This window comes from Microcaecilia unicolor, chromosome 11 (genome assembly GCF_901765095.1).
Source record: "Microcaecilia unicolor chromosome 11, aMicUni1.1, whole genome shotgun sequence".
Lineage (NCBI taxonomy): Eukaryota > Metazoa > Chordata > Amphibia > Gymnophiona > Siphonopidae > Microcaecilia > Microcaecilia unicolor.
The window spans coordinates 144,684,818-144,698,261 of NC_044041.1; the positions used below are offsets into that span (position 1 = coordinate 144,684,818).

The 13,444-nt window shown below is 47.9% G+C and overlaps 1 protein-coding gene across 1 annotated transcript in view; it reads left to right on the forward strand.

Moving 5' to 3' along the window:
* PPP1R37 (protein phosphatase 1 regulatory subunit 37) overlaps window positions 1–13,444 on the forward strand; it is a 1,040,147-nt gene that overhangs the window by 741,955 nt on the left and 284,748 nt on the right. The window contains 2 exon segments of the mRNA XM_030217605.1: window positions 10,228–10,392; window positions 10,832–10,833. Coding sequence (XP_030073465.1) covers window positions 10,228–10,392; window positions 10,832–10,833 — 167 coding nt within the window.

Here is a 13,444-nt window from a genome sequence, read left to right on the forward strand (position 1 = left end):
GACACCTTTGATGTTGCTTCCAGGGCCGCTGCTCAAGGTGTGGTGATGCGCAGACTCTCATGGCTGCGTGCCTCCGACCTAGAGAATAGACTCCAGCAGCGGATTGCAGACTCGCTTTGCCTTGCGGATAACATTTTTGGAGAAAAAGTCGAGGAGGTGGTAGAGCAGCTCCACCAGCGGGATACCGCTTTCGACAAGTTCTCCCGCCGGCAGCCTTCAGCTTCTACCTCTACAGGTAGACGATTTTTGGGGGGAAGGAGGACTGTTCCCTACTCTTCTGGTAAGCGTAGGTACAATCCTCCTTCTCGACAGCCTGCGGCCCAGGCTAAGCCCCAGCGCGCTCGCTCTCGTCAGCAGCGTGCGCCTCAGCAAGGCCCCTCGGCTCCCCAGAAAAAGCAAGGGACGAGCTTTGACTGGCTCCAGCAGAGCATAGCTGACATCCAAGTGTCAGTGCCGGGTGACCTGCCAGTCGGAGGGAGGTTGAAAGCTTTTCACCAAAGGTGGCCTCTCATAACCTCCGATCAGTGGGTTCTTCAAATAGTCCGGCAAGGATACACCCTCAATTTGGCCTCCAAACCTCCAAATTGTCCACCGGGAGCTCAGTCTTACAGCTTCCAGCACAAGCAGGTACTTGTAGAGGAACTCTCCGCCCTTCTCAGCGCCAATGCGGTCGAGCCCGTGCCATCCGGGCAGGAAGGGCTGGGATTCTATTCCAGGTACTTCCTTGTGGAAAAGAAAACAGGGGGGATGCGTCCCATCCTAGACCTAAGGGCCCTGAACAAATATCTGGTCAAAGAAAAGTTCAGGATGCTTTCCCTGGGCACCTTTCTCCCCATGATTCAGGAAAACGATTGGCTATGCTCTCTGGACTTGAAGGACGCCTACACGCACATCCCGATACTGCCAGCTCACAGACAGTATCTGCGATTTCAGCTGGGCACACGTCACTTCCAGTACTGTGTGCTACCCTTTGGGCTCGCCTCTGCGCCCAGAGTGTTCACGAAGTGCTTGGCTGTAGTAGCAGCGGCACTTCGCAGGCTTGGGGGTGCACGTGTTCCCATATCTCGACGATTGGCTGGTGAAGAACACATCTGAGGCAGGAGCTCTACAGTCTATGCAGATGACAATTCGCCTCCTGGAGCTACTGGGGTTTGTGATAAATTATCCAAAGTCCCACCTTCTCCCAGTGCAGAGACTCGAATTCATAGGAGCTCTGCTGGATTCTCGGACGGCTCACACCTATCTCCCAGAGGCGAGAGCCAACAACTTGTCCCTCGTCTCGCAGGTGCGAGCGTCCCAGCAGATCACAGCTCGGCAGATGTTGAGATTGCTGGGCCACATGGCCTCCACAGTTCATGTGACTCCCATGGCCCGCCTTCACATGAGATCTGCTCAATGGACCCTAGCTTCCCAGTGGTTTCAGGCTGCTAGGGATCTAGAAGACGTGATCCACCTGTCCACGAGTTTTCTCAAATCCCTGTATTGGTGGACGATTTGGTCCAATTTGACTCTGGGACGTCCTTTCCAAATTCCTCAGCCACAAAAAGTGCTGACCACGGATGCGTCTCTCCTGGGGTGGGGAGCTCATGTCGATGGGCTTCACACCCAAGGAAGCTGGTCCCTTCAGGAACGCGATCTGCAGATCAATCTCCTGGAGTTACGAGCGGTCTGGAACACTCTGAAGGCTTTCAGAGATCGGCTGTCCCACCAAATTATCCAAATTCAGACAGACAACCAGGTTGCCATGTATTACATCAACAAGCAGGGGGGCACCGGATCTCGCCCCCTGTGTCAGGAAGCTGTCAGCATGTGGCTCTGGGCTCGCCGTTACGGCATGGTGCTCCAAGCCACATATCTGGCAGGCGTAAACAACAGTCTGGCCGACAGGTTGAGCAGGATTATGCAACCTCACGAGTGGTCGCTCAATTCCCGTGTAGTGCGACAGATCTTCCAGGTGTGGGGCACCCCCTTGGTAGATCTCTTCGCATCTCGAGCCAACTACAAAGTCCCTCAGTTCTGTTCCAGGCTTCAGGCCCACGGCAGACTGGCATCGGATGCCTTCCTCCTGGACTGGGGGGAGGGTCTGCTGTATGCTTATCCTCCCATACCTCTGGTGGGGAAGACTTTGTTGAAACTGAAGCAAGACCGAGGCACCATGATTCTGATTGCTCCTTTTTGGCTGCGTCAGATCTGGTTCCCTCTTCTTCTGGAGTTGTCCTCCGAAGAACCGTGGAGATTGGAGTGTTTTCCGACCCTCATCACACAGGACGAAGGGGCGCTTCTGCATCCCAACCTCCGGTCTCTGGCTCTCACGGCCTGGATGTTGAGAAGTAGACTTTGCCTCTTTGGGTCTGTCAGAGGGTGTCTCCCGCATCTTGCTTGCTTCCAGAAAAGATTCCACTAAGAGGAGTTACTTCTTTCTATGGAGGAGGTTTGCCGTCTGGTGTGACAGCAAGGCCCTAGATCCTCGCTCTTGTCCTACACAGACCCTGCTTGAATACCTTCTGCACTTGTCTGAGTCTGGTCTCAAGACCAACTCTGTAAGGGTTCACCTTAGTGCAATCAGTGCATACCATTACCGTGTGGAAGGTAAGCCGATCTCAGGACAGCCTTTAGTTGTTCGCTTCATGAGAGGTTTGCTTTTGTCAAAGCCCCCCACAGTGTCATGGGATCTCAATGTCGTTCTCACCCAGCTGATGAAACCTCCTTTTGAGCCACTGAACTCCTGCCATCTGAAGTACTTGACCTGGAAGGTCATTTTCTTGGTGGCAGTTACTTCAGCTCGTAGAGTCAGTGAGCTTCAGGCCCTGGTAGCCCAGGCCCCTTACACCAAATTTCATCATAACAGAGTAGTCCTCCGCACTCACCCTAAGTTCTTGCCAAAGGTTGTGTCGGAGTTCCATCTGAACCAGTCAATTGTCTTGCCAACGTTCTTTCCCCGTCCTCATTCCTGCCCTGCTGAGCGTCAGCTGCACACATTGGACTGCAAGAGAGCATTGGCCTTCTATCTGGAGCGGACACAGCCCAACAGACAGTCTGCCCAATTGTTTGTTTCTTTTGATCCCAACAGGAGGGGAGTGGCTGTGGGGAAACACACCATATCCAATTGGCTAGCAGATTGCATTTCCTTCACTTACGCCCAGGCTGGGCTGGCTCTTGAGGGTCATGTCACGGCTCATAATGTTAGAGCCATGGCAGCGTCGGTAGCCCACTTGAAGTCAGCCACTATTGAAGAGATTTGCAAAGCTGCGACGTGGTCATCTGTCCACACATTCACATCTCATTACTGCCTGCAGCAGGATACCCGACGCGACAGTCGGTTCGGGCAGTCAGTGCTTCAGAATCTGTTCGGGGTTTAGAATCCAACTCCACCCCCATAGGCCCATGTTTTTTCTGTTCCAGGCTACACTCTCAGTTAGTTGGAAAAATTGTTAGGTCAGTCTCAGTTATGTCCTCGCCGTTGCGAGGCCCAATTGACCATGTTTGTTGTTTTGAGTGAGCCTGGGGGCTAGGGATACCCCATCAGTGAGAACAAGCAGCCTGCTTGTCCTCGGAGAAAGCGAATGCTACATACCTGTAGAAGGTATTCTCCGAGGACAGCAGGCTGATTGTTCTCACAAACCCGCCCGCCTCCCCTTTTGGAGTTGTGTCTTCCCTTCTCTTTGTCTTGCTACATATGAGACTGGCCGGCACGAGCCGGTTTCGGGCGGGAAGACGGCCGCGCATGCGCGGTGCGCATCGGCGCGCGAGGGCTAGCAAAGGCTTTTGCTAGTGAAGATTCCGATTGGAGGGGCTGCCGTGGATGTCACCCATCAGTGAGAACAATCAGCCTGCTGTCCTCGGAGAATACCTTCTACAGGTATGTAGCATTCGCTTTCTCCGCATGCCTATGTCCAGCTGTACACAACCCTTGCCAACTTTGTAACTGCCAAGCATAGGCGGTCGGTGGCCCAACGGTTTGGGGAGGCTAAGGGGGCGGGGTTATGGGGTGGGGCCAGGGGTGGAGCTGAAATCCATAATTGATAACACACAGAAAAAATAAATAAATAAAAATAAAAGTCACAATACCTTTTATTAAATTTAGATATTAGCTATGTATCATATGTCAAAGAATAAAGTGGTTGCTCAAAGCATATACTAACCACAATCGCTCAATTGCAAAACATTATGCACAACTTTGTGCAAAAACACACTCAGAACCTTACTGTACCATAAATATTACACTGGGCAGAACCTAATACACCAATATACCACCCATACGGAAAATGCAGACCCTCAACAATGTGAAACAAGGGATCATAATATCACAATTCTCATGTAGAGCCACAAAACACCCTAATTCATGTTTAATGTGGGATAAAATGCCATAAATAAGTAAATAAATATAAACTTTTAATGTTGAGCACCTGATTCTCAAAGTGGACATATTCCAAACACTGTAATGAAAATAAAATAATCTTTTCGACCTTTGTTGTCTGGTGACTTTGTTTTTCTGATCATGCTGGCCAAGTATCCGATTCTACTGCTATCTGTCCTCTTAACTCCGGTTCCAGGGCTTCCTTTCATTTCTTTACTTTCTGCCTTTCTTCTTCATTTCTTGCCTTACATCCATAAGTAAAAGCTGGGTCCTCTGCAGATTTGACTGTCCAGTGGATCCAGCTTCTGCCTATTTTCTCCATCGATGTGCAGGTTTTCTCCCTTTTCCCTCATCTCATCTCCTTCCTCTGTCTTCCCTCCCCTCCATGCATGTCCAGAATTTCTCCCCTTCATTCATGTGCATCTCCTTCCTGTCTCCCCGTCTCGCCATCCATGGTCCAGCAACCCTCTTCTCCCCTCTAGCCACCCACCCATGTCCAGCAAATCTCCTCTCCCCTGACCTCCCCTCCCCCCATGTCCAGCAACCCTCCTCTCTCCCCTGCCATCTCCTCTATCCACCCATTTCAGCAACCCTCCTCTCTCCCCTGCCATCCCCTCCATCCACCCATGTCCAGCAACCCTCCTCTCCCCTCTACCCACCCACCCATGTCCAGCAACACTCCTCTCCCCTGACCTCCCCCCCCCCCATGTCCAGCAACCCTCCTCTCTCCCCTGCCATCCCCTCTATCCACCCATTCCAGCAACTCTCCTCTGCCATCCCCTCTATCCACCCATTCCAGCAACCCTCCTCTCTCCGCTGCCATCCCCTCTATCCACCCATTCCAGCAACCCTCCTCTCCCCTGCCCTCCATGCATATCCAGCGAATTCCCTTCTGTCCCCTGCCCCCCCTCCATCCATACCCGGCAGTGCCAGCGCGATTCTCCTCTCCCCTTTCCTTCCTCTTGTTTACTATCTGCCCTGTGCCATTTTTAATTTACCTGTGTTCCAGCGTCGGCCCGCCGCGTCATTTCAAAGCCCGCCCTGCTGCCTGTCTCTATTCTTCCCTCCCTTCGCGATGTGATTCGTTCGGCAGAGTCCCGCCTTCTGACATTTCCTCGAGGGCGGGACTCTGCCGAACGAACACATCATGAAGGGAGGGAAGAATAGAGACAGGCAGCAGGGCGGGCTTTGAAATGACGCGGCGGGCCGACGCTGGAACGCAGGTAATTAAAGATGACGCGGGGCCGATAGTAAACAAGGGGAGGGAAAGGGGAGATTCACGGCGCCGCTCGCATCGCCAGCCCGACACCTAACTCTTTCCTGCTGGCTTATACCGGGCGCCTATGCTGCCAAGCTTAATCAGGCTGTCACATTTCTTCAGTGAAGTATCAGGACTGAGAGATGCTATGATTTTACAGGCCTAGTTTGCTTTAGGAAGCCTGAACCTGTTTTTCACTGCATTCAATTTGTGACAATTATTTACAAGTGTCTCTGATCATCTCTCCATCAACTCCTCCTCCTCCTCTGTCTATCTCCAATGTGTCAGAGTGTGTGCCTCAGTGGTGTGTCTCCCCCCCCCCCCCCCTCCTCCATCGGTCAGTCTGACCTTTTATACTATTTTTTCTTGCAAATTCTGGAATTTTCCCTGCGCAAGCTATGAGAAAAACAACTTGTTTGCCACCCCATGAAATGTTGCCTGAAAGTACATCTGATGATTTTTTTTTTAATTCTTTATTTATAAATTTTCACATTTACATCTCATGACATAAATACAGGAAATATCAGAAATACAACTTAACAAGAAAAACAAAATTACTAAATTACTAAATTCTTTAGTTGTTTAACCTCCTTTTCCATCTCAGAAATCTTTTCCTTATGCTCTTGAACATTTAAAGATAGATCTTGAGTAGTCTGTTTCAGTTCAACTATCTCGCCCTTGATAGAAGCATTCATCTGCAGTAACATTCCATTTACCTCCTGTATTGCGTCCCACAAACTATCCATAGTCACCGATACTGGTCTTTTTCTTCCTCCACTACTTTCGGAAGTCGAACCTCGGGTAACAGGGGCGACGACCTGCATCTGCCCCTGCTTTGCTGTTTCCAAACTCAAGGTTGATCCGGCGGTGGGTCCTCCTACCATGGACAACGGAGCACACGCATCCAGCTGCAGTGACCCCACCGCCAGCAATTCACTTCCGGTTGTGGAGGCGCGGTGAGAACGGGAGGACTCAGCATCGCTCCCTCAGTGCTGCACTCATCTCCTGGGGGGGGTTGAGACCGTCGAGGTAGAGGTCAGCTCGCCAAGGATCCCGATACCAAAGTTCTCCAATGTCGATTGCCTGGAGATTGGTGTCGACGTTGGTGCCACGGAGGTAGGTACCAGCGTTTTCCGCCTTTCTTTTCCCCATCTAAGCAGTCGAGGAAAGAATTCTCGAGGTCGTACAGAGAAGATTCTGAGGAGCTCCGGGATCACACAACCGTTATCGCCGCCATCTTGTCTCTGATCCTACCCCAAGTACATCTGATGCTTATCAGGAGCATACATCCATGGGTGTTTTCTCTCTTATCAAGGAGGGTCAGTCCGACATATGTCTTATTTCTCAGCACTGTGTACTTGACCCTATTCCAAATTTGAGCAAACAACCAGCCTGGTTCTTTCCACTTAGACAAACCAAATGCCTAGCTTTTCTACCTACCTAAAAAACAGGTCAGGTTAAAGAAAATACCTATATTCCAATTAAAAATACCCCCGCACCCAATTTTGATTATTAACACATGCACTTCTCTGGTGATTCACAACTTCCAGAATTGGATTCGACAGCAGCTTTCTTAGCCCAGGGGGAGGTGATTCTGGTCCTCAAGAGCTTCAGGCAGGTCAGGTTTTCAAGATACGCACAATGAATAAGTATGACATAGATTTTGCATGTGCTGCCTCCTTGGTAAGCAAATCTACTTCCTGCATATTCATTGTGGATATCCTGATAACCTGCCTGGGGCTCTCGAGGACTGGAATTGCCTGCCAAATCACTGTATGACCTTGTGTGGATTGGAGCATGGTTGGTAATGTTAGTGGTTGTAGTGCGCAAAGGTGTCTGTCTGAGAAGTTAGCCGGCAGATTCCATATTGAAGTTGCACCTCAGCACACTTCCCTTTCGAGGTAAATTCTTGTTGGTGATGACATCGCATGACACTTGTTAGTTGGAACATAAACCAAAGCCTGAATTCTTAAGAATGCTTCTCCATCATGTGCCCTCACCTCTATATAACCAACAACAGTGCTCAAAGCTCCTTGGCTCATAAAGGTGCCATTTTACAGAGCAGCAGTATGCCCAAAGCGGGCTTACCGCTTGCTTTTCCGGGACTACCACTGGCCCAGTGCGGCCGCTGTCAGTAGTCCGGCTCCATATGAGCACCATTTCTAGGGGAAAAAGAAAACGCCCGGAAATGGCTTGTGCGGGCAGGAGCGCTGCCCAGTTTACCGCTGGGTTAGTGCAGGAGCCCTTATTTGCCACCGCAGTGGGTTGTGATAAGGGCTCCCTACCGCATGGCCACACAGTAAGGTTATCTCAACGCGTGGCCATTTTCTTTTTGCCTTTTACCTGGCAGCAGGAAAAACGCCCCTACTGCTAGCGCAGGGCCCTTTTTCCTGCTGCTTGGTAAAAGGACCCAAAATGTGGGAGGTAAAGCTCAGAGTTCTTACAAGGTGCTAATCCGAGTAAGCAGAATTTAAATTCATCTCAGTTTCTCAAATATGTCAGGAGAGGAAAACTACAGTAAAGACTAGCATCTAAATAACCATGCCTCTGAGATATGCATTGGCATCTGATAGTGTGAGTAGTGGCTGCAATTCCTCAATTTGGAAGCATTGGGCTGATGGCGAGGCATGGCATTGATGTTGGATGGAGCATGGCCGACATGCTGGAAGCAGAGTTCCTACCGACTTTGTCTACTGATGTGCAAGCAGCACAGTAATCGTGAGGTCCACTAATGGCTTTGCGCAGGAGGGTCGTAAACCAAAGTCTGCGCCAGAGGGAGTTAACATCATTAGTCAGAGCTGTAGAGTGCATTGTCTGCACAGAAATCTTGAAGCAACTCATAGTGGATCATGCACAGTGTTCTTCCATATTAGGCTCAGCGAATTTACCACTTCACTTTTGTCCACAGCATGATGAAGCTTGCAGTATTTCCACTCTAAATCTGCTGTGTGCTGCATCCCCATTGCCTCATCCTGTGTTTCAGCAGTTATGGCAGGAGTTTCTTCAGCAGACGTATGGGCATATTGACTTGTCGAACCCTCTGCCTCATCTACCTTCTGTAATGTTGGTGGGCTCAACTTCATCAAAGTCTATATATGTGGAGCAGGATTCTTTTTCATCCACTGTTGGCTCTGAGGATCAAGAATCCTTCAGTTAGTCCCCAGGACTATCATTTATGACTTCTCCAGATGCAAAGCCTCTAACGAGAGGATATTTCTTATCTGGTTTTCCTGCAAAACTTTTCTGCACTTGTCATTCCAATTTCCAGATCATTTATAAATATATTTATTTTACATTTGATATATTGCTGTTCAATACAAGTGGTTTACATTTTAAAAGATGTTAAATAGCACCGGTAGCAGTACAGGTCCGTGTGGCACTCCACTATTCACCCTCCTCCATTGAGAAATATGGCCATTTAGCCTTACCCTCTGTTTTCTGTCCAATAACCAATTCCTAATCCACAACAGAGCATGACTCTTTAATAATAGTTTCCACATTTTGCACTTCACTGAAGTCAGGCTTACCACTCTGGAATTTCCCAGATCCAGTTGGAACACTTTTAAAAATCGGCATTACGTTGGTCACCCTCCAGATCACTACAGGATCTTAGAACCAACCCCAATAATGGGTAAATGCCACATACAATTTTACCACCTTTATCAGAGCAGGTGTAATGTGTTCAATGCATATATTTGAAAATATGTGCATGCATCACAACGCCATCTTCATGATACCCCAAACTACACCCCTGGCAATACCTATACTCTCCTATCTACTTTACATGCAGAATAAGCGTTACAAAATTACTCCTATAACATGTAGAAGTAAGCACTATCGGGTCAGTCTTCAAAAGGATTTATGAATTTAATAAAGGCTAGTAAATATAGAAATGTTCTAGCTACTGATAATAAAGCCAAAAAAATCACCGGATAGTGCTGGCTGAAAATTGCTGTAAGTGGCCTGGCACTTATCCATATAGCACAGGAGCAGAGCTAGTGAGGGTGGGAAATACATACTGTCCATATGACAGTGAAAAGGAGTCCTAAATACTAAGGCTAATCCGTATAAACAGCTGGAGGTTGGCAGCAAATACGAATATTAGCACTGCTGAATATGTGTATTTATTTTTGAATGCCACAACCAATGTTTTAAAAAAAATAAGCTGACTACTGCAGCTGAATATTGACCCATATAATTTCTGTTTGTCCAACTTTTACGTGCGTATACATTGGGAAATTTATAAGCATAAAACACTGTTCTGTATTTATTTGTAGCTCAAGGCAAGTTACATCCATACTCAGGTTCCTTATAAAAATCACCTCCAAAGTGAAAACACGTGAAATATTTTTGCTTTGAATATTAATACGAAGTCCACAGAAAATTGCTCCCATAAGTTACTTGCCTTGTACTAATGTCCCTTGTTTTCCCATTACTTTTGATTTGTAAATTCATGCGTTTGGTTCCTTTGTTACCTGGACAGTTTTTTCTGTTGTTCTCAATATCTCATTTCTGATGTAAATCACCTCTCTTGTATTGTAGTCCACAGCCTTTCTTTCCCTGCTGAACTGATCTGCCTACACAACCCACTTTTAGAATCTCCCCTCTGCAGGTGCTGTTGCTGTTGCTGAGTTCATCGCTGAGTCTCCACGAATGCTCCGTTTGGACCTCCGAGAGAATGAGATCAAGACAGGTGGACTGATGGCCCTTTCATTGGCTTAAAAGGTCAATCATTCACTGCTTCGCCTTGACCTAGACAGGGAGCCCAAAAAGGAAAGTGGTAAGTTGGGGTGGTATTTTTATTTCACTGCCAGTCCGCCTATCTGCTGTTGATTATGAATCACTGGGAATTATGTTTCACTCCATGAGACTTGTGGTGGGAGGCGGGGCTGGTGGTTGGGGGGCGGGGATAGTGCTGGGCAGACTTATACGGTCTGTGCCCTGAAAAGACAGGTACAAATCAAGGTAGGGTATACACAAAAAGTGGCACATATGAGTTTATCTTGTTGGCAGACTGGATGGACCATGCAGGTCTTTTTCTGCGTCATCTACTATGTTACTAGCCTGCTTATAATCGAAAGAGAAAAACACCTATATTGCGACCCAAATCGGGAGATGGGCGTCTTTCTCCCGTGGGCGCCCAAATCCGTATAATCGAAAGCCGATTTTGGGCAATCCGTCGCGGAAACGGGTAAAGTTGACGGGGGCGTGTGGAGGCGTGGTGAAGGCGGAACTGGGGGCGTGGTTATCGGCCGAGGAGAGATGGGCGTCTTTAGCTGATAATCGAAAAAAAAAAAAAGGCATTTTTACCGCGATTTTGGGTCACTTTTTTTTGGACCCTTTTTTTTCACGAACAGGTTCCAAAAAAGTGCCCCAACTGACCAGATGACCACTGGAGGGAATCAGGGATGACCTCCCCGGACTCCCCCAGTGGGTCACTAACCCCCTCCCACCAAAAAACCCCACTTAAAAAACTTTTTTTCCAGCCTGTATGCCAGCCTCAAATGCCGTACCCACCTCCATGACAGCAGAATGTGTTCTGTCCTATGACAGCCTTTCCCTGGTTCTGATGTGGCTCTCGGGTGAGTGTGACACCTTTTCTGTTATGCGCACTGCAGAGTCACATCAGCAATGCATTGTGTGGTTGTAGGGTATTGGGCTCCGAGATTCCACTAGCTTGTGGCAAATGCTCACGATGTTGGTAGTTGGTAGGCTGTACTCCCATGGTGCTTTTTCCCTGCTTACTGGGTCAGAGTGTGCCCTGTTTTGTTTCCAGTAGTCCATGAGGTAGTGGCCATTTTTGTAAGCCAGTTTTAGATCCCTTTCACATGTTAGCCATGTTACAGAACTTAGTTCTTACCTTGAATGTGGCTGAAAGAGGGCATTGTACAGCAGTCTGCCAGCTCCGGACCTACTGCTCATCTCAGTACCAGGAGACTCGTTGCCAGTGGGGCACAACCTCTGATCGGCAGTTAACTGTGAGTAAGAATGCTTATTCCAATAAAGGATGTTTTCGGAGAGATTAGTCTTCAGGTGTCACTGGTGTGCCATGTTATATAGCAGCAACAAGTCCTAGAGCCTGCGTGTATGCAGGTCCCTGAGACACTTTTAGTGGGTACCGCAGTGCACTTCAGCCAGGTGGACCCAGGCCCACCCCCCCCCCCACCTGTAACCTTGTGCTGGTAAATGGGAGGCCTCCAAAACCCACTGTACCCACATGTAGGTGCCCCTTCACCCCTAAGAGCTATGGTAGTATTGTACATTTGTGGGTAGTGGGTTGGGGGGAGGGGGGTTGGGTGTTTCAGACACCCTTGGTAAGGGAGCTATGAATGTGGGAGCTTTGTCTGAAGTCCACCGCACTGACCTCTAGGGTGCCCAGTTGGTGTCCTGGCATGTCAGGGGGGCGAGTGTACTACAAATCGTGGCCCCTCCCACAACCAAATGGCTCGGATTAGGACGTTTTTGAGTTGGGCGTTTTTAGTTTCCATTATCGCTGAAAAAAAACAAAAGCCCAGCTGAAAAACGTCCATTTTTTAAAAAATACGGTCTGTCCCGCCTCTTCACGTACCCGTTTTCGGACATAGACGCCCATGGAGATAGGCTTTCGATTATGCCCCTCTATGTATGTTACTTGCATATGGATGCCCTGTGGACTTTATTCTTCCATAAGATCAAGGAGGATAGGAGTGGTAAGGGAGACAGTGGTACATCTGTTATGCATTTACATTTATTCTTGAGGAGGAAATGATGAGGTAGTATTTGTAGGGATGGAAACTGGTATCAGCAAGAATGAGGAAAAATAACTTTGGTTTTCAGGATATACATAAACAATTTTTTTTTAATTTCTTACACCCCGTTCTCCTATTTAATGCTGAAATAAAATTTCTAGTTATATAAGTAGCTCCAATCTAGTCACTATTATTATTCGGGTGTTCTGTAAGAAATGTAAAGAATTGTTTATGGACTGAGGAGGAGTATGATAGAGGTCTACAAAGTTGTGAGTGGAGTTGAATGGGTAAACACAAATTGATTGTTTATGCATTCAGAAAGCACAAAGATAAGAGGATATTTTTATTTATTTTATTTTTATTACATTTGTACCCCGCGCTTTCCCACTCATGGCAGGCTCAATGTGGCTTACATGGGGCAATGGAGGGTTAAGTGACTTGCCCAGAGTCACAAGGAGCTGCCTGTCCCTGAAGTGGGAATTGAACTCAGTCCTCAGTTCCCAGGACCAAAGTCCACCACCCTCCTAACCACTAGGCCACTCCTCCACTCCTGAAGTTAGATAGCAATACTTTTAAAACAGGAAAAATATTTTTCATTCAGAGAATCTCTAGAACTCGTTGCCAGAGGATGGGGTAAAAGTAGTAAGCATAGCTGGATTTAAAACCGATTTGGATAAGTTCTTGGATAAGTTTTTAAGATAGATTTGTGAAAAGCGCTGCTTATCCCTTATTCCATGTAGCATGGAAGTTTGCACTTTTTAGGATTCTGACAGGTACCTGTGACCTGGCTTGGCCACTGTTTGGAAGAAGGGTACTGGGCTAGATTGTACCTTTGTTCGGCTCAGTATGGCAACTCTTATGTTCTTGGGTTAATAGCAGAAGGAAAGCACATGGTCTGTTTGACCTTTGATGTTTTTAAATGGTATTCAGAGATTCCTCAATATGTTAACTGAGGGACTGGTTACTTTGCAGCTAGAACAGTATCTGGATGCACATAATATCCTACATGCCTCTCGATCATGTTTTTGTTCTACCTTTTATACTGAAACAATTATAAGTCACTGTTGGATCATGCCAGGATACTTCTGTGTGAAGGAAAGA